This window comes from Lagopus leucura, unplaced genomic scaffold (genome assembly GCF_019238085.1).
Source record: "Lagopus leucura isolate 7727_CA_CO unplaced genomic scaffold, USGS_WTPT01 Super-Scaffold_810, whole genome shotgun sequence".
Classification (NCBI taxonomy): Eukaryota; Metazoa; Chordata; class Aves; order Galliformes; family Phasianidae; genus Lagopus; species Lagopus leucura.
This window is the reverse complement of record NW_024962261.1, coordinates 12,753,249-12,773,410: the sequence shown is the minus strand read 5'-3', so window position 1 is coordinate 12,773,410 and position 20,162 is coordinate 12,753,249. Positions and strand designations below refer to the sequence as shown.

The 20,162-nt window shown below is 35.3% G+C and overlaps 1 protein-coding gene across 1 annotated transcript in view; it reads left to right on the top strand.

Moving 5' to 3' along the window:
* Window positions 1-14,682, top strand: part of AUH (AU RNA binding methylglutaconyl-CoA hydratase) — a 112,537-nt gene extending 97,855 nt beyond the window's left edge. The window contains exons 8-11 of the mRNA XM_042866121.1: window positions 9,709-9,896; window positions 11,041-11,091; window positions 12,656-12,703; window positions 13,537-14,682. Coding sequence (XP_042722055.1) covers window positions 9,709-9,896; window positions 11,041-11,091; window positions 12,656-12,703; window positions 13,537-13,614 — 365 coding nt within the window. The 3' untranslated portion in view covers window positions 13,615-14,682. The remainder of the gene's footprint in view (window positions 1-9,708; window positions 9,897-11,040; window positions 11,092-12,655; window positions 12,704-13,536) is intronic.
* The last annotated feature ends 5,480 nt before the right edge of the window (window positions 14,683-20,162 follow it).

Genomic DNA, 20,162 nt, shown 5'->3' with positions numbered 1-20,162 from the left:
ACACTTTGCATCTGGGTATCAAGAACTATGAATGTCTGTGCAGAGATTAAAATTATCCAAACTAAAAGAGGATCAAGGAACCTAGTTTAGTGTTGAACTTTTAGCTCAATATACTAATGCAGTTAATACCTGCATATAATATATAACATATAATAATAAAAATTCTTGATTTTTTTTTTTTTTTTTTTTTTTTTGTTAGTGCAAATAACAGGCATTTGTTTTCTGTGAAGTTTCATGATCATGAAGTAGTACATAGCTTGAGTATGAGTAGCAGACTGAAGAAGAATGGTACTTTTTTTTTTATTAAGACATTTTTGAGTGCAGGAAGGGCTATCAGAATAATTGAAGTTTCAGGTCAGTAAGTGTACTAAATTATCAGTCAAAGTCAAGTGATATAAACAAAATGTTCTGTTTCAGATTAGGTATTTTGTTTCACTGGAAATGATGTTTTCAACTTCTAAAGTAACAAGCAAAAGCAATCAAGGAAATTGATACATGACCAAACAGGCAGGAGGGACTGAGAGAGTAATATTGCAATATGACTTACCTCAAATTATATTTGGTTTTGTAGAAAGTATAAGGGGTATGATGTTCCATTGTCTGTTTCCACAGAACACCTGCTTTTCTGTGTGACCTTAAATTACACACGCATGGGAGGATACAGCCCTGCTTGATTAGAGTTGACAATGAAGATACGATAAGGGCTTTCGGTTTCTGAGCTCTGTTTTGCTGGTCTCATACAAGAAGAAATGCTACAATGAGAGCAGCTTGGAAAGGAGTCTGTTGAGGTGAAACACATCTGGCTTGAAAAGGAAGGGGAGATGGGGATGGTTTTTAAAAATTCTGCTTTTTGTGAGGAAAAAAAAAAAGACCAAGGCAAATAAGGTGGGGCAGTTTTATGCTTGGTCACGAAATTCCAGTTCTTGCAGGCAAATTGAATCTACAAGGGATTTTTATTTTATTTAGCATATCTTTTCTTTTTCTAAAGGTTCCATGATTCTGTATGGATTTCAAGGGTGAAGTGTCTTTATTTAAAGAAATTCCCGTTTTAACTTCTTTGCTTATTTGCCATATGCTCTTTGAAGGTCTCTTTGAAGAGCTTTTGAAGTCTCTTTTGAAGTATCCAGGCTCCAGTAAAATGTGACTAAATTGCTACGGATTTAGGGGAGCTTTACCATTGAGCAGGTGGATTGTTGCCCAAGCAGGGTCAGAGGATCTCAAAGTGCCTTGTGTGATGCCAGACTTGGAGCAGCAGCCAGGCTATAGCTGCTTCTGAAGGCAGAAAGTAGTCAGCACCAAGATCTGCTCAGGACAGAATGGTCCTGCCTGATGAGACCTGCTAGTGAGAAGCAAGTGGTGTTATCTATCTTGTTGTTCCTTAGGCCTTGAGGTAAACTATTCTAATGTAAACTTAAGCTAATCAAAGATACATTTTTTTTAACAAGTGCTGTGTTCCCAGCTGCTATCCTAGGTCATTGTAGCAATATAAATTCATTTCTTCATTATTTCTAGTACATATAGCTGCAACTGTCTCTCATCCTGTAATTTGCAAGTAGGATCTAAGAAAAACAAAATTAATATCTAATTTCTTTGATCCTTAAAACTGCAAAGGTCCGTGATTAGGTAGCAGAAGAATCTAATTAGCATTAGCTTCTTCATGTATAGGAGAAGAATTACAGTTGCGTGCTGTCCTCTTGCATTGCATACTATGAGTAGTGACTTCTTTTCTGCATTGCTCTGTCACAGCAGCACGTGAGAAGAATGACAGCAGGTGACCATGACCTTTCTTAATGCAGTCCCTTTCATTAGTACTGTAACGGTCTGATGGCTACAGCCTAAGAATAATTGCTGATTTGAGCTCTATCTTTGTTAATTCCCTGTCAGTTACTGTTTTGGTTGGTTTGTTGTTGTTGTTGTTGTTGTTGTTTTCTGTTTTTTGTTTTTTTGTGGTGGTGGTGGTCTTTGTGTGTTTTTGTTGGTGGTGGGTTTTTTTTGTTTTTTTTTTTAGGAATTACAGCTTTATTAGAATTCGATGTAACAGAGTTTTCTATAGCAAAAACACATAAGTAATCCCAAACAGCACAATGTTAAAATACACAATTTTCTGATTGCTCTTGCTGGGGTAGAATTTGTAGTCAAAATTTTTAAAAGCTATTCTTAAAATGTTAAGAATGTGAATTAAATAAAATGGTAATTATCTGCAGGAGAACAAGAGTCACCTTCAAATGTACATCAGAAAAAAATAGTCTTCTGTTGTCTAAAGCTAGACATACAAATATCTAACTGCCTGAAATTAGTACAAAGAATATCCTGTAACATACACTGAATACATGTTTACATTTTATTTACATTTGTGGTGGATTTATTTTAACTGTTAATTTCTAATAGACGTTATTATGTGATTGTTCTTACAGGTAGGGTTATACAATGATTAGGATTGGAGGGGGCCTTAAACGCCATCCACTTCCATCTCTCATGCTGTTGGCAGGGACACTTTGCACTAGACAGGCTGCTCAGGGCCCCATCCAAACTGTCCTTAAACACCTCCAATGATGGAGCATCTGCAGCTTCTCTGAGCAGCCTGTTTTAGTATGTAAACACTGTCACAGTAAAGAATTTAGTCTTTTTACATAACTTAAATTATTCTCTTTTAGTTTAAACTGTTAGCCTTTCTCATGCACACTGCTAAAGTCTCTCCCCGTGTTTCTTGTTGGCCCCCATTAAGTACTGAAAGGTGTCTATGAATTCTCCCCGTAGCTTTCTTTTCGTTGCACTAAACAACCCCAAGTCTCAGCCAGAGAGCCCTCTGAAGCAAGGGAGGTGTTTGAGTTCCCCCTTGCTCTGCCTGAGGACTTCAGTTTTGGATATGCACCATCTCACAATGGCAGAATGGGTGGCAATCCAATCCCTCTCCTTGCCTGATGCAGCCCAGGATATAGTTGTGCTTCCAGGCTACAAGTAATCACTGCTCGCTTATATCCAGCTTTCTATCCATCAGGATCCCAAAGTCCTTCTCTGCAGAGCTGCTGTCTATTCACGTCCTAGCCTGTATTCATGTTTGGATTGCCTCAGTGGAGCTGCAGGACTTGCACTTGGCCTTGTTGATCTTCCTGAGTTTTGCATGCACTCCTCTCTCAAGCCTATTAAAGTCCAGCTGAATATTATCTCCTTCCTTTGCAGTACCAGCTGCACCGCTCAGCTTGGTATCATCTGCAAACTGTATCAATCTGCAAACTGTGTCACCACCGAAGATATTAAATAGTTCCAGCCCTTGTACAGACACCCCTGAGGTACATCACTCATTCTCGATCTCTGCCTGAACATAGAGCCAATGGCCGCAACTCTTTGGCCAATTCTGTATCCATGGAGTGGTCCATCCACCAAAACTACATCTCTCCTGTTTAGAGGCAAGAATGTTGTGTGGGACTGTATCAAGTACTTCGCACAAGTCCAGATAGATACCAGGAGTTGCACTTCCTTAGCCACTCTGTGTCCTACAATTTCAGTAGCTCTGCTGCTTTCCCTGGACTCCCATTCAAAATTGACCACTGATTATTTTTTCCTTAGAGCTGCTGAAGCCAAAGATTTTCAAAGACTACTAATTTCAAACGTAAATTCTTAAATAAAGCTTATAAATAAAAGACATTGCTTTGGAATTGTTGTAAGTAGACTTACAGGATGGGAGAAGGGATTCAAGTTTGGAATGGAATTAAGGGTAGCAGTTTAGTGTTGTAATGGGTTTCTTTGCTACTTGGATAGACAAAGTGGTAGACTTCTGTATAGAGAGCACTGAAGCGAAGAGAATATTAAAGTTACCAATAAATACTTCAGATTTAGTAATCTGGTTCTGCTTGCTTATTGTTTATTTATTTGACTTCTGGTTACTAACAGCTAAATTATGTCAGTTTGGGACTGCGAGCTCATTCTGAGTGTAAATGAAAATAGGATAACACTGTGTTAATCCACTTTTCTGTATTTCTTACTTGGCCTGTCTCTGTATTTTTATTTTTGTTTGTTTGTTTGTTTGTTTGTCTGTCCTTAATGAAAATTGAGGTGCTGTAATCAATCCAGAACTTTAAGAATAAGAACTATAAAATCATTTATTTCAAATACAGGTTTTACAAAAGTTTTTGCCTGGCATTACTCATAAAGTCCACATGATTTCTTAAGTACGGTCGTTCAGAACAGCGTTGCTCTGAACCTCCTACCTGTTCCAGCTCAGTAATGACTTCATAAATGTGTGGGTGTAATTTTGAAACTGGAAAATGCCTTCTCCTGGGCCATTAATTTCTATCTACAGCAAGATGAGTTATGTTGTAAAGTGTATGTACTTTTTAATTTTTCTTAAGTTCATTTTCTGTTACTGCATCCTAAAGGACAGTAAGAACAAGTTCCTATCTGGAGTAGTAGAAACGCATTTGGCCTTACTGAATAATTAGTGCGAGCTCATTTTTGTTGCATTTGCTTATGTCTATGTAAAATTTAATAAGTTGACTAATAGCCCTATGTATTTCTCTCTTTTTTTTTTTTTTCTTAAATAATTCAAGGAAAAAATGATAATGTTAATTGTCAGCAAATGCATTGCTAAAGCTGTGAGACATGGGAGTTCATGAGGAATAACACAAACCTATGCTTTCCAATTGATGTTTGATCTGACCGTAGAGTCTATGCAGTGCAAAAGGTCTGGAGGTGGAGCAGAATGTACAGCAATTGTGATGGAAATATGTAGAAAGTGCCTCACACCAGATCTAGAATCCGTTTTGGAATGCCTTTTAAAATTGAGTTCCAGATTAATTTCATATATTCAAGTATCTGCTGGGAAACCATTTTTTTTAAAATCTTTCTTAATTATCAAGAGAATTACTTACTTTGAAAATAAATCATATTTTCTAAATTACGTAATAATTTCATCTTTCTGTACAAAGGCTGTGATTATTTAACTGCTAGTGAATTCTGAGAATATATTTATACTTTCTTTTACAAATCCTGAGCCTTCCCACATCTTCAAGCCAAGTACTACATTCTACTGACTCAAGCTGCCACTTTCTAGCCACTCAGACATGAAGTTTTGATGTATTCCAGGCATTTTTTAATAGATTTTTAAGTAAGCCAATCTACAGATGCAGATGAATAAAACAGATTGTGAAAATAAGAAGTAATTTTCAGGTTAGGTTGGAAGTTTTGGAGCTGAGGTTTGCAGCTGCCAGGCTGCTGTAGGTAGCTGGAATTCCATCGCCTTCAATCTTAGGTGAAGCTGTGATTGAGATTGCTGCAGAGATTTCTTTTGCTTGACTGGTGAGATAAAATCCCACTAGCCCTTATGGCAGCTTCCCGCTAAATCCTTTCTGGTTACTGCTTCTGTTCTCAGTCATCACAGACCTGAAGCAACTTCTGAATCAGGCTTCAGCCACTGTCTTGGGCTTGCTCAGCAGTGTATTTCTTCCAGGTCTCTGCCCATTTTCCAAACTACTGATAAGGCCAGAAATGAGAGAGGCCTTGCCTAATTGCCTACTCTGTCAGCTTGCTGTTTTTCTTGTCTTATGAGATAGCATTTTGTTTCCTTTTTTCTTCATGTGGTTTTCACCTTGTCCTTTGCATCTTTGATGATGTCCTTACCAGCCTAAGCTGATTTCAGTAGTTAGTTACTTACTTCATGCCTATTATGGGCTCTTTATGTTTTCTTTTTTTGAAGGGATTTGGGATGTCTGATCCCATTATAATTTATTCTTAGGTTTAAGTTAGCTGAAACTCTTACATCCTTGCAGGATCAAGACCTGATCTGGTAAATAATCTGTTAAAAAATCATTGTTAAATATTGTCTTTATGGCTTTTAGAACGTTTGATATTTTTCAAAATTGCTTTATTTAGCAATGGACTGCAGGTATTTTAGAAGTGTAAAATATTTGTTGCATGTAAATTTGGCATAGTATTTTCATGACTGAAAAATCTTACATTAAAATACACACTCTTATGAAATAAGGGTTAGATACTAATAACAGTAGGTTTTTGCATTCCATTTTTTGATGGTTTTCAGTGGAAAAGTAGAAAAGCCTATGCTTCACAGTCTTGTGTGTAAGAATCACAAATATACCCATAAGATATATTTGACTGACTAAGACAATCAGAAAGTTTGTGGCTGGTGTACTTTAATTTCACCATTGTTTATCAGTAAAACAAAGGTGCAGGAATCTTTAAAAAGACAAAACTGGATAGAAGTGAGTTAACTCAATCCAATGAAAGTCAAGCAAAGCTCATGCTGTGAAGAATGCAATAGAAAGAATAATTTTTACTTGACTTAATAAAAGTTATTATTAAATTTAAATTTAAGTTTGGATTTATTTTTTTTTTTGTCAAAATAGGATTTCATCCAATATGTTTTGACAGAGCCTTGAGCTATGAGAAACTACTGGCTGTAGATATTTTCTGCCAGAAAGATGAATCTATTTCCAGTAAGCTAGTTGCTTCATCTTGTTGGATACATGCTTGGGAATTTATTACGTCATTCCCTTAATCCAAACCAGTTGTGTACATATTTTGTAATTGATGAATTGCTAACAGTAAATAAATACTCACAGAGAATCAATTGTTAAGAAAAAAAAAAACATTTAACAGTATTCATACCAGTACACAACAGTGTTGTATTTACTGTGTCTTTCCACACAGACTACTGTCATCTAAGACTGTCATTTACAGCTATCACAACATTAAATATAAACTGTCTCAGATAAGAAAGCATTTGCATTCTAACTGTATGTCAAATACTTTTATCAGCACACTGAGCAATACTAGATCACTGGTCCTTGAAATGAGATGTCCTTAAATTTGAGAAGAAGCAAGTATTCGTCAGTCTGATTTTCCTCTACATTTAGATGAAATGTCTTGGTTAAGTAATATCTTTGAAGACTGGGTGTTTCTCCATTTCACTCTGATTGTGGTTGGCAAGTATAATTTGTTTTAGTGTGTTACCATAGCACAGTGTCTGTCTGCAATGTCCTTTCTGTATTTTCTTCATAAATGGATGTAACTTAAGTGTACTTTGGTGTGTTCTTTGAATTTGATTAATTATCTTATTGCTTTTATGTATGCATATATCTTATTCCTACCAGTGAGTACATATGATTCATGCAGTGAAGTGCTGTATTCTACTCTTTGAATGTAAATCAACACGCTCCTCTGCTTAACGGCTTTGCAGTGTGGGAGACAGCCAAATGACATAGACTAGAGTCTGCTTTTTTTTGTTCTTTAATCATTTTTATGTAAGACACTGGCAAGAATACTTTTTTTTTCTCCGTTTATAAACAGTATTTCATGCTTAAACATATCCATTTCTTTGTCAAAGTTATGAAATGCTGTTACACAATTAATTTTTTTTTTTTTTTCAAGATTTCCTGGTAGAAGCAGTAATAGAAGAGATAAAACACTGAAGGAAGGGAAGATAGTTAAGCAGAAAAAAATATCAGGCATAACCAACAAAGAAGAAACAGATGTCATGGAATCAGTAGATTCTTACGGTTTCAGGTCTTAAGAATTGCACAGATTATTTTCTTTAATCAAAAATCAAGCCTGATGCTCATCTGGATTCTATTGCTCGGGTGAAAGCAATAGTTTATGAGTAAACTATTCCTAAAGAGAGTCAGAGTAGACATCTGCAATGTTCTGATGTACATGTAAATGTGTTCAAGAATAGATACTAATTAGGATATGAAAGCTTCTTTCGGTGAGAAATGAAAAGACTTGTTCAACATTTAAAAAAGCAAAAAACAAGAAGTCAGTAAATGTTCCTTTGCAGTAGTGGCAGTGCAGTTTAGTATCCTAAAGCAGTAAACTTCTTGAAAACACAGCTCATATTTTTGTGGCCTTTAGTTAAGATTTAAATTTTATAGCTGGAGTTTAAGTAATTTTCTGTCAATCTTACCAGTGAGGCAGTCAAGACTAATAGGAAAGCATACTGTTTAGGGTCTGTAGTATTTTAAAAGGGGTTTTGTTCAGATGTTCTCCCCCCTCAGTCTCCACCCGCAGCCTCTACCCCCCATAAAAATGTTCTAGAATAATGGCTTTCTTTAAATTCTGTGTTTCAACTGATGGGTGCTGTTAGCAAAATTCTTCTGCTAGCACTGTCACCCACTTAGCTGAACTAACAGAACATACAAGTAGGAGTTTATCTTTCTATTGCCTGTCATCTTTGACTATGATGATGGTCTTACTACAGTCATCCTGGATTGTTAGGACTGTACAGAATATCACATTGCTTGTTTTTACTAATGTGGATATTCCACAGATTTTTATTGTAGTTATTGTGAGTATAGTCATTTTTTTTAGTTCCATCAATTTCACCCCAGAAAAACATATATCAGGTTTTTGTTTTATATCATGGTTTTCTAATATTCTAGGAAGGCATAAGGTGTAAATTGTGCCTGCTCCCTGCATTTTTCTATGATGTAATGTGTTCAAAGGGAAGTATGCTTTTATGGAAGGAAATACGGTTGTGCTGAATCTTGTGATTCATAAGAAGTAATAATTGAAAGCTGGATCATGGAATCACAGAAAGGTTTTGTTGTTTTCATTTGGTATATTTATGTCAGGAAAGAGAATTGAATGACTACAGATCTATACTACTGGCTTAGTCTACCATTATCTATTGGAAGTCACTCTGCTTTACATTAATTGAATATAAATTTGTCCAGTGTTATACCAGCTGTCCTTGAAAATTTTTGTAAATATTCCTCTTGTATTTTAAATATATTAGCATACTGCTGGAGAAATAGCTATTTGGAAAGAATTGCTAAGTTATGGACAGTCTGTCCTAGTGGAATATTCTTTTCAGATATTCTGTTCAGAATTTCTTGAATGGGTTCAAAATACATAGTTCCAGATGAAGGCCATTTTTGTTCATAATTCATACAAATAACTGCTTTTGGTATTTCAATTCTGATGATGGTTATGCTCACACCATCACAGTTTGTTAATTCTAGATAATTTTTAGTATAAGTAAGCAATCTACACGTGTCTGATTAATACGGTTACTGCTTATTGACCTCAAAACACCAAATAAGTTTTTAACACAGTAAGAAAATTAGGTTAGATGTCCTTCTCTACTCATCTATATCCATCATTATTCTTTCATATTTTTTATGATAAGACTTTAGATTTCAACACTATTGCAGAAAAAAAGAAGATGAGAATGTGTCATTTTAAATACCTTGTCTTTAGTTTATGTAAGAAATGTTTACTGTCCTCAATACATGGAAATTTTAGCACTGGCTACTGTTTCCTGGAGTACATGTTCTTCTTGAGTATTGTTCTTCAGAAGTGTTCATATTGTGATTATTAATACCATGTAAATATACAGATTTTTAAAATAAGTCAACTTTTTGGTTATAGTTGCGAACCTGTTTTCCTTTAGCATTTGGCTGAATATGAGGTGAAGTAGTCTGTCTGTAATCAAGCAAATTCTATTCAGCTCTTTACATCTGTTTACATGTTTTCTGAGAAACAGAGCAATTTATTTCATTTTAAACATAGTTTTAGAACTGAAAAAGGCAATTGAGAATGCCTTTGTATGTTAGTACAATTTCTTTATGCTTCGTATAAATGCTTATGGAATTAGAAGTGAAGATATTTGGAATGAACAAGTATCACCTCTGTTTCTATGATAGATGAATTAGTGAAACTAACATTTGTATTTTTTTTCTTTTTTTCAAACATTAGGGGGAACACAGAGATTACCTCGTACAATTGGAGTATCTTTGGCTAAAGAGCTAATCTTCTCTGCACGCATCGTGGATGGTGAGGAAGCAAAGTCAATAGGATTGATTAGCCATGTGGTAGAACAGAATGAAGCAGGGGATGCTGCATACAGACGAGCACTAGCTCTGGCAAGAGAATTTTTACCTCAGGTACAACAAATTATTTTGTTCTTAATTGTTAATAAATATTAACACTAGAAAAAAGAATCTTCTGTATTCAGAAAAACTGTCATGAAGTTACGTATTAAGAAGCCACTCTATTTATATAGAGAGCAATGAAAAATTATCTTTTTCATTTATTGAAAGGTATGGTTACTTGGTAAGAATTTCAGTGAAGGAAATAAACTTTGTTAATACTTGTGTTGTAGTGTGTGTTTGCATTGTATATTTCGCTTTTAATGCTTTGAACATTAAAATAGCGTGGTATTTTTACTATAAAGCAGTTATTCAATATTCCATTACTGTTGAGCACTTCAGAAGAGACACAAAAGTGTCGTTATGAAAGTGAGTGTATCTCAGTGTAGATTTTGTTTTGAAAACCTTGAGTGCAATTTCAGTATTAAAGCAAAACTCATTTGGTACTGGAAAGTGATCTATTTGCTTTCTGTCCTTTGTGTATATATTTGATTAAAGTATTATGCTTTTATATAATTGATTCTTCATGCCATCTTATCTCTGTCTTTTACTAAAAGTGTTAAAATGGATTTTGCTGAATTTCTGGGCTTTAGAACTTAAAACTTTTGGTAAGAAGTTTAATCATGACCTTTACAGGGGTCTTTGTGTTAGCCAATTGCTACCTGTTCCATTATGCTATAGAGTGCAGGTTATTGTTCGCGGTGGGAGCTCTTGATAAACTTGCTTTCCTAGTGAGGCACCCAAGGTAGCAAAATTCATGGGAGATAGCATTAAAGAAAATTAGTAAAGCTCTCTATCAGATCAAAAGTTTAACAGTAAAATTTTTCAATTCTATAATGATGTGCTCTTATAGTTGCCATTCTGAGCCTGGTTTTGATGGGAATCAAGCAATCTTGACAAAAGAGCATGTAAGCCCAAAACACTGTCTAAGTCACCATTTCTGAAAACAATATGCATCTTTGATATTTTCTCAATATTGAAAGAAGAAAAGTTTGGAAGAAAGTAGCTACTTTAGTCATATATTTTAGGATATTTTACCTGTTTTATAAATTTCTAAAGTCTAGAAGGTACCAGCACAGGAACATTAATGTGCAGGTTGTTTACTGCACAATCTTTTAGAATTTGACAGTGTTTAAATAATCCTTGTCTTTCATTTTAGGGACCAGTAGCAATGAGAGTTGCAAAGCTGGCCATTGATCAGGGAATGGAGGTAAGGACTTGTACTTCCCATAAGTATAATCAGAAGTCAAATAGGCAAGTTTACTGTGGTGATATTTATTTTTTTTCCTAGAAGTGTGTTTAGTTTCTCAGTTAATAGCCTTTCAAAATCCATTTGGTCACAACTTTTTTTGAAGATTAAATGTAATACTTTCATGTCTGTATTTATTGATTCTTAGCTCTTGAGAATAGAATGAATGTTGATTTCCACAACAAGGCATAGTGATCCCACATCTGCCTAGGTGTAATGCACTTTGCCAACTATTAATTCCAGAAGGTAAACATAGACTATTATGAACAAGTTATATTACAAATATAAATATGCAGGAAAAAATCAATTCTGTCAAGGCTCTCAGTTTAGTGTTTATTACATAGTAAAGACCAAGAGATACCTTTTTGTATTTTTATTACTTTCATAGAAACTACTTTTATAATTATATCTGAAGACCTATTTCATATTTCACTCTAATTGCCACCCCTTCTTAAATGGTAGTGAACCAAGTTCTGAAGTTCCTTAAATACCTGGCCTGAACACATCCAGACGCATATTTTACTTTAGGCTTGTGAATTGTTGCTGAGCTCAGCAGGACTATTCTTGCTTAAAATTAAGCACATGAATAAGGTCTGCACCAGAACACCATGTAATTCAGTGTGGGAAAGCTGAATCACATGCAGAATCTAAATCCAGGAGTACGAATTAAGAATATTTTTCTTTTCAAAGTTGCAGAAACAAATTCAAGAACTCTCTATTATCATGTAGTTCAGCCTTGAGACTGAAGACAAAATCTACTGTATCAAAAGCGATGAAGCCAAATGTTCCTACCATTGCTAATAAAGGCAGAGATTTCATGGCTTCTCTAGGTAGTCTTTTTAGCTTATCTTAACTTGACAATCTACTTGTGTTGCATAGCTGCCACAGTCCTTTCCCTGGCCATTTGGAAAACTGATAATTTCTGCAGCAGCTGACATTTTAGAAAGGCAGAGAAGTACTGAGGAAAAAGTCGTTTCAGTCATTCCTGAATGGCCATTTCAGCTGTTTAGACCAGCCCACAAAGAAAATAGTTTTCAAAATTAGGTGATGGTGCAGGATCGCCACTGGCTTCATTTACTTTTTGAAATCCATTTAAAATTGAATTCATGTTAAATTTTTAGCATGGCACCGTTTTCTTATAAGAATTTTTGAAGACACTTTCTTCAGAGTGATTTTGGAACAATCTTGCAGTAAATCGTTTTTCCCTTGTAGCAGTTGAAATGATTAAAAAGTGCATGTGTGTAATAACTTTTAGTTCTGATCATTTGTAAATGAAGAGCGTACATTGTTTTGACAGTGTGTTGCATACAGTTTTATCACCATATACAGGAACCGTTCCAGAAATGCAAGGCACTGTTACCACTTGGCAATGAGATATTTCTATGTGAAGTAGTGTAGAAGAACTTCATAGACATGTTCTATAGTTTGGCATATAGAAACATGGTATATAAGTTAGCTGATAAGAAATAATGCACTTGAAATGTACAAAAATATGCTTTAAAGAATGTTGAATTCTTTTCCTCAGGTTGACTTAGTAACAGGCCTAGCAATTGAAGAAGCTTGTTATGCTCAGGTATGTAACTATGATTACATGAAAAATGTAGAAAAGAGGCTTTTCTTGAGTACTCTGTGAAGACTTGTTGTTTCTTCTACAAATATTTTGTCACTGTATTTATGCCTTCCAGTTAATTTTTTTAATTATTATTATTTTTTTTTCAGTGAGGAATTTAAGAAAGGAGGTGTAGGACAGAAACTGTTTGGCTGAAGGAAATTAAGCACAGTCAGTCCCATACTATGCCAGCTATGCATTGCTGTGCATCTATTCCAATTTGCCATTGATTTTTGGTTTAACATGTAACAGCATAGACGACACTTTACAAGCATGTGCGACTTCACAGCGTGCGTGCTTTCCAAAAGAAAATCAAGATAAGCATCTTTGCCAGCAAAACATGAGAATAGTATATTCTTATTTTGCGTGTTCTTGAACTTCATGATAAATTTTTGATGACAGAAACAGAAGCATTAGCATTAGAGATGCACCTACTTAAAGTATGCAGTGATCTGATTACAAACCACCTCCATTTCCCCCAAAACCCACCAAAACAGCCACATAACAAAGAAACCGAAAGAAACCAGCACATGAAAACCCTGAAACAAAGTCTAGAGATTCTCACTGTTATCTGTTCAGAGAAAAGAGACTCCTTCTCCCAGACTGTTTCTTAGCCTTACTGTATGCCTTTGAAGTGACTGCTACTTTCCTACATCCGACTATACATTGCAGTTTTCATTCTTCTGTTGTGCTATATTACAGGGAAGAACTGGTACAAAAATTTGTACAGAAACAGCTTTCTTGATTTATCTTTTTTTTTTTATATCTGTAATGAAATGTTACTCTGCTCTTTGCAGACTATTCCAACAAAGGATAGAATTGAAGGTCTTCTTGCGTTTAAAGAGAAAAGATCTCCTCGCTACAAGGGAGAATAAAAGAAGCAGATGCCTTTAAAATGAAATGGGGTATATGTACAGATATGAGGACCACTAAGATGCACTTTGCATCTATGCCTAGAATATTGCAACCACCAAAGTTAAAGCAAATCATACTGATGTTCCAACATCTTTTGTGTGTCCATGCTGGGGCAGGATAGAAATGTGTGCCTACTTAAGCTCATTACAGTATCTGAAGGCCTTGTATAGGCAAGGTCACAGGTTCATACAGCATTTTAAATATTCCATATGAAACTTACCAGTCTGTAATTTAAAAAAGCTCTTTAAATTCTTTATATAGACAAAACCTAAATATGATGTGAAGTATAAATCCGGTTTATCATTTTATCAAATATCAAAGTGACTGCCAAAAAAACAAAAATAAAAAATTGTACCAAATATGCATTAAAATGATTCTGTATATCAGTAAAAATTATGTCTGAATATTCTACCTGAATATGTACATTATAAATAAAGTGAAGAGAAATGAAAAAGATTATTGTTTGATAAATGTCAAATTTGATTGTCTAACTTATATTATTCTTAGTAAAACAAAGTTAACTTTTATGAGAATAGCACATAATGGCATCCTTTTGGTGAAGTCATGGCCAGTATATTCATTTAATTGTATTAAATGAAGATATCTTAGAGTCCTGCCTTACTAATGCATTATTATTCTTTAAACTGGCTTTGTCTTGCATTCTTCCAAAATATCATCTGATCGGTACTGTCTGCTGTTAAGGAACTTTATTTCACTTATCTTAGTTATTTTAAGTTTGTGGTGACTGTGTTAAGTACTTTTTGTGTGGGGATATGACTAATACGCTGCTAAAAAGACTAGAATTCTCTTCTATAAAGGACCCAGAATATCCTTTAAGAAGAGTCTAATAATGCATATTTATATACAACAGGGATGATAATGAAATGTTCTTTGTTCTGTGGCAGCCTCAGGGTTCTTTTCCTACTTTGAAAGAGAAATTCAGTAGGTTATGAGGTGAGAAAACAGTGGTGATTCATACTGTGTATTTGTTCTGATTGTGCTATATACAATAAATACCTGAAAACAAACTCTTAAAAAGCATTTTTGTTAACTTGACTGGAAAATAAGCGTATCTTAGCAATCAGAGGCTGTCTTTTTATAGAAAACAAATTTCTTTGCAGTTAGTTACTGTTGACTCATGAAACTTGTGCATGGTCTGCTTTTTCTGCAGGATGAACTGTGGTCAGTGTCCATTCTGTGACGATAAAGCAGCTGTTCAACATGAAATGACAAGAACTCATTTAAATTCACATTTAGGCATATCATTACATGTAAATCGGTTTTAACTGGTAGAGCACACACTTTATTAACTGGTGAACTTGCTGAGTTGATCATTTCGTGCATGATAATTTGCAAATAAAGTACCGGTGCTTGTTTTTATAGTCATATAAAGCCTTGAGGGTCATTTTCTCCTGTTTTTGAAATGCTAACATGTCATTTTCATTTTTACTAAGCAGGAAATAATTACGTTAATGAGATTTTAAAAAATACTAAGTCTGTGCTGACTGATTTGTGTTTGTGTATAACTTTGATGTACTGTCAGGTTATTGAGACGTCTCTGGTTTCTTAACAAGGACTGATTAAGTACTTTCCATGAATGTTTTTTATAACAAACTTAACTTCACATACTGTGGTGTAAGACGGTAGATTTGTGCCTTTAACTAGTAGTTTTGATTTCAGAAAATAATTTTGCTGTCATAGTCTCTATTCCTTTTCTAAGGAGAAGATATTGTTGGATTGTGGCAACTTGAGTCTCTTCTTTGAAGTTAAGAATTTGAATGCTATTTGAAATTGAGTACCATTAGCATGGTACTTAAAGGTACTATGTAGTGATATTGCAATAGAGGAATTTTTGCAAAGAATGTGTTGAACACTTACTGTCTCTGTTCTTAGGTAACTAGCATTATGATGACTTTCAATTGCTCCTAGTAAATAGCAGTGTTAGATTTCTACTTCCATGAAAGGATGGTTTGCAACAGAAATGCTCTTATAAAGCCCCTTTTTTCTCCACAATATCTCAATAGTAAATGGCCCCTGATCTCTTCTGATTTCCTGAAGGGTTATTTCATGGTCCCCAAGCATAAGCAGCTCCTTATCCTTGTTTTTGCTCAACTGAAGTGGATACTGAGTTGTTCTGTACTTCAATACTGAGTTCAGTATCAAAATGTTATATTACAGGTAGATCAGTTACCTTGAGCCTCTCAGTGGTGTAAGTTCAAGTGCCAAACAGTCCGGATATTCTTGCAGAAGTTAGTGTGTGAATTTATATAACCCATATACCTCATTTTTGCCTCTAACCTATGAAATCATTAATATGGAAGTAACTCATGTCTCACTACTTTTACTAAGTTTCTGGATGAAGTTTTAAGAGTTGTCTGAATGACATCAGTCACTTCAATGCCTTTGAGTATCTCACCTGCTATGAAGAAACCTGGTCCTTTATTCTCAGATTGTGTAATGATACACTTAAGAGCACTTGGAGAATGTTGTTTTGTCTAACAATCTGTGGAATTTGTAGAACCATTTGTGCCGGGTTGTTGAAATTCTGTCAGTCTATGCACAATTACTCATAGTCCTAGTTCAGTGTTCATATCTGCTTTTTAGCAACTGCTTTTAACTACTTGCATTCAAAATAGTAAATGCTAGGATGTAACATTTGCAGCTGTTTCATATTTATGTCAGTCGTTGTTCTGTGATGTATCTGTTGAATTCAGCAGAAACAAACTGGTCTCTTCTACAGAACAGAGACTAGCTTGAATTTGTCTTCGGAAGACATGGGAAGTAAATTAACGTGTTCAGTATTACTGGTACTTCATAGTACCAAAAAACAGCTCATAGATGGAAAATGAAAGCAGTGATTGACGTATCTTAATTTATCACCAGTTTAGTTTTTGTTTCATTACTTCTCCATGTAAGCAAATACCTGGAAAGGTGTCTATTGAGATTAGTCAAGATTTATAATATTCAGGAAAAAAAAAAGTTGGTATTTTTTCTGGTGTAAACAGAACAAGATGTACTTCCATCTCTCATTTATGAAGTTTTACACACATCCAACCTAGTGGCACTGCTGAAAAGTCATAGGACTCAATTGTCTAGTGAAATTTGTACATTTAATGCACTTACGGTGTGATGACAGTGCAGCTATTTTAAGATGTTCTTTTTCTGCACATTTCTAGAAAAGCATCTATTTCCAAAAGTGAGAGAAGGAGAATAGTTGTGAACATATAAGCCAAAAGGAGAGATGTGTTCAGTTAAAGGTAATGAAATTCCTTTTGGGTATTTTGAGGGATTCCAAATACTGCTTTTTCAATCATGTCTTTTTTTTTTTTTTTCTGTTAGATTTCATTTTGTCAGTCTGTTGCTCAGGTAAGCACACAGGAGGAATCTAGTGACTTATGTGGTGATTTTTTTTGTTTGCTCATTAAACATTGATGTTTTATAAGCAAAGTTAAAAGAGTATTAAAAATTATCCCAATAGATTTTTGAGAGATTTGATTGTAAATAACCATGTTATCACCGAATATTTGCGAAGGCAAAATTTTTATTATTCAATCTTGAAGTAGAATTGCATGTGCGCTTCCTTACTTCTGCAGAGTGCAGTGTGTTAGTACAGTGTATTCATTGCAGATTATAATACAGCTATATAGAGATGCCATCTACAAACGTAGGCTGCTCCAAAAGTAATGCCTCTTATTTGTTACCATAGAAATTACAACAGCTGCAAAGAACACAATAACAGTACTTGATAGAGCAAGTTCTCAGCTATAGAACACTATTTTTCAACACAGTCCCTACTATTGGCTGTGCATTTTCACCACTGATGGACAAGAGCCAGCATGCTGCTCTTGTAAAATCTGCACCAGTAGAGGTGACCTGTTGCCATTTTTTCAACACAGAAAAATCCAATGGCATCCCTTTGCTTCATGTGCACTTCCATGTCAAACACCATTTTGTTAGACTGCTCCTCTGCTGCCATCTGTCACATGGCAACAACGTGTAACAGAATGTGGATGGGAAGATTCATCTTCTGCTACCATACTACCAACATCTGGCTCTGGCATCGTGGGCCAATGTAATAAGAGGCATTACTTTCGGAGCAGCCCTTGTATATATGTCTATGAGTGTGCATATATATACGTGTAAGTAAAATTGTTCTGACTGTCAGGTAGTCACAGAATCACAGAATTGTAGAAGTTGGAAGGGACCTCCAGAAATCATCAAGTCCAACACCCCTGCCAAAGCAGGCTCACTACAGCAGGCTGCACAAGCAGGCATCTGAATGGGTCTTGAATATCTCCAGGGAGATGGCACAGGCACGTCTGGGCAGCCCATTTTAGAGCTCCATCACCCTCACTATGAAAAAGTTCTTCTGCATATTGGTTTTAGAACTTCCTATGTTCCAGCTTATGGCCATTTCCCCTTGCCCTGTCCCCATAGACCACTGAAAAGAGGTTGGCCATAGCCCTTTCTCTCCCATACTTAACATATTTATAAGCATTACTAAGATCACCTCTGAGTCTTCTTTTCTCTAGGCTGAACAGACCCAGGTTGCTCAGCCTTTCCTCACAGGGGAGGTGCTCCAGGCCCTTTATCGTCTTTGCCTCTCTGCTGGACCCTCTCCAGGAGAAAAATAATGGCAAGCCCTTTCAGAATGCAATAGTAGTATGTTATTACAGGAAGTTTTGAATGTATTTGTGCAAGAGCGCTACCAGCAAAAACCTTGAACCCTCTACGATATGTACTGTTGCTGTTCCAGGTGGCTATACTTACTGTATTTCAGAAATTCTTTTACAGAAACAGCAGTCGAGTACCTGGGATGAACGTGTTTGTTACTGTGTATTTCCGCATATACATCTGGTAGTTCAAGGCTAGAATAAATGTAGAAGTCAAAGTGATTTCTAACTTTCTGCAAAGGCGTGGCATGCCAGGCAGCACATTCCTCCCAGACCTACAGTTTGCTGCCATTTGCTGCAGTTTGGACAGGTCTGCAGCAATCATGAGCATCTCATAAATTAGCAGCTGTCATAGGTTGTAATATCATTCTCCACCCTTCCTTTACTAAGTCTAGACTTACATTTCATCTTAGAATTTTATCTAGTAGATAATTCTTCCAAGGACATTCATTCACATGGGAATAAATATGAAATATGTTAAAAGAATTTATTTTAGAGGTTGTAAAGATTCTTTGTCAAAGCTGTCTTACTATAGTACTTGAGTTCAAAATAGTACATTAACTCTTGAAGGTATAGTCTGTATATATATATAGATAGATAGATTCTTCAGAGTTCTCTTTAGTGACTACTTCTCTTTGATTATAATCTCTAAAGTGTATGCTAATAAGGCTTTTGTAGCATTGAAGAGGTGAGAATATGTTGCTGTTTTCATGTTGTATAATAATCATATAGTCACTTTCGAAAGGACATGAAGAGTTGGGTTTTTTTTAAGCAACATACAGCAAATAGTTTCTTTTTTATTCTTGCAATTGCTAATTGATTTAACATTTTCATTTAAGCATAAGGGACTTTGTGATATCATCTTTGGCTCAATTCTTTCTAGCATGTTAAAAAACCCTATGCCAGTTTGTACAGATTCTTTAGAAAACATATCTCTTTCGTGTAGTTTAGAAAGAAAGTTTAAAATTTAAGTTACAAGGATAGAGTTTTGAAGATTGTTTTTTCATTACATGTAAATGTTAATAATACATCTGTATGCTTGTGAGGAAAGAGTTTGACTCTGCATTTTTTATGTATGAAGTCCATTTTGGCAGAAGTTCTCTTCAAAGCTGTTATGTAGCTGAACTGTTAATATAAATTAAATATATTCCTAGATAGTGACCAAAAAACCTGGCACATGTTGAATATAGTTTTGGCTGTTTTCTTATAGCCAGCCACCACAAAGTAGCAATAAAAAGGAGAGAAAGAAGGAACATGCTTCAAAGCAGCAGTGGATCCTGGAAGGGACTTGGACAGAAGAAGTGGTTTGCCTAGCGTGTTCAAGCTGCAGTGACTGTCACAGTGCACTTCGGCACAGTCAGTTCTGTTGTTTTGAAGGGCAGCTCCACAGATTTTTCTATACTGGCGTCTTTCAGCCTGAGTTCTGTACTCTAATCACTAATAGAAATCATAACAGCCATATGTGATTCCTTTGCTATCCATGTAAATATTTGAAAGGAGGAAGGATCCAAAAAGTGCAGCAAGTGAGAAGGGTTCAGCCTATGCTATCAGTTCATAAATGAAGACATGGGCATGTTTTAAGGCACTTTTTTCCACTTTGTACTTAAGGAAATTTCTTTCTTCATTTAAATGCTCAAATCCAATTCCTTTTGGATTCTTAAAATTTCACTTGTCTAGGCTTAAATCAGCCCATGTTTGAAAAACTAGAAAAAGTGTGCTGCAGTCAGTTGATCTAGGTGTTCTGTAGTTGGAGAACAGAACATTTCTGCTCCCTCTTTCACTGAAATTGATCTTCAGATCAAAGACCTTATCACTGAGTCTCTCACTCATTCCTG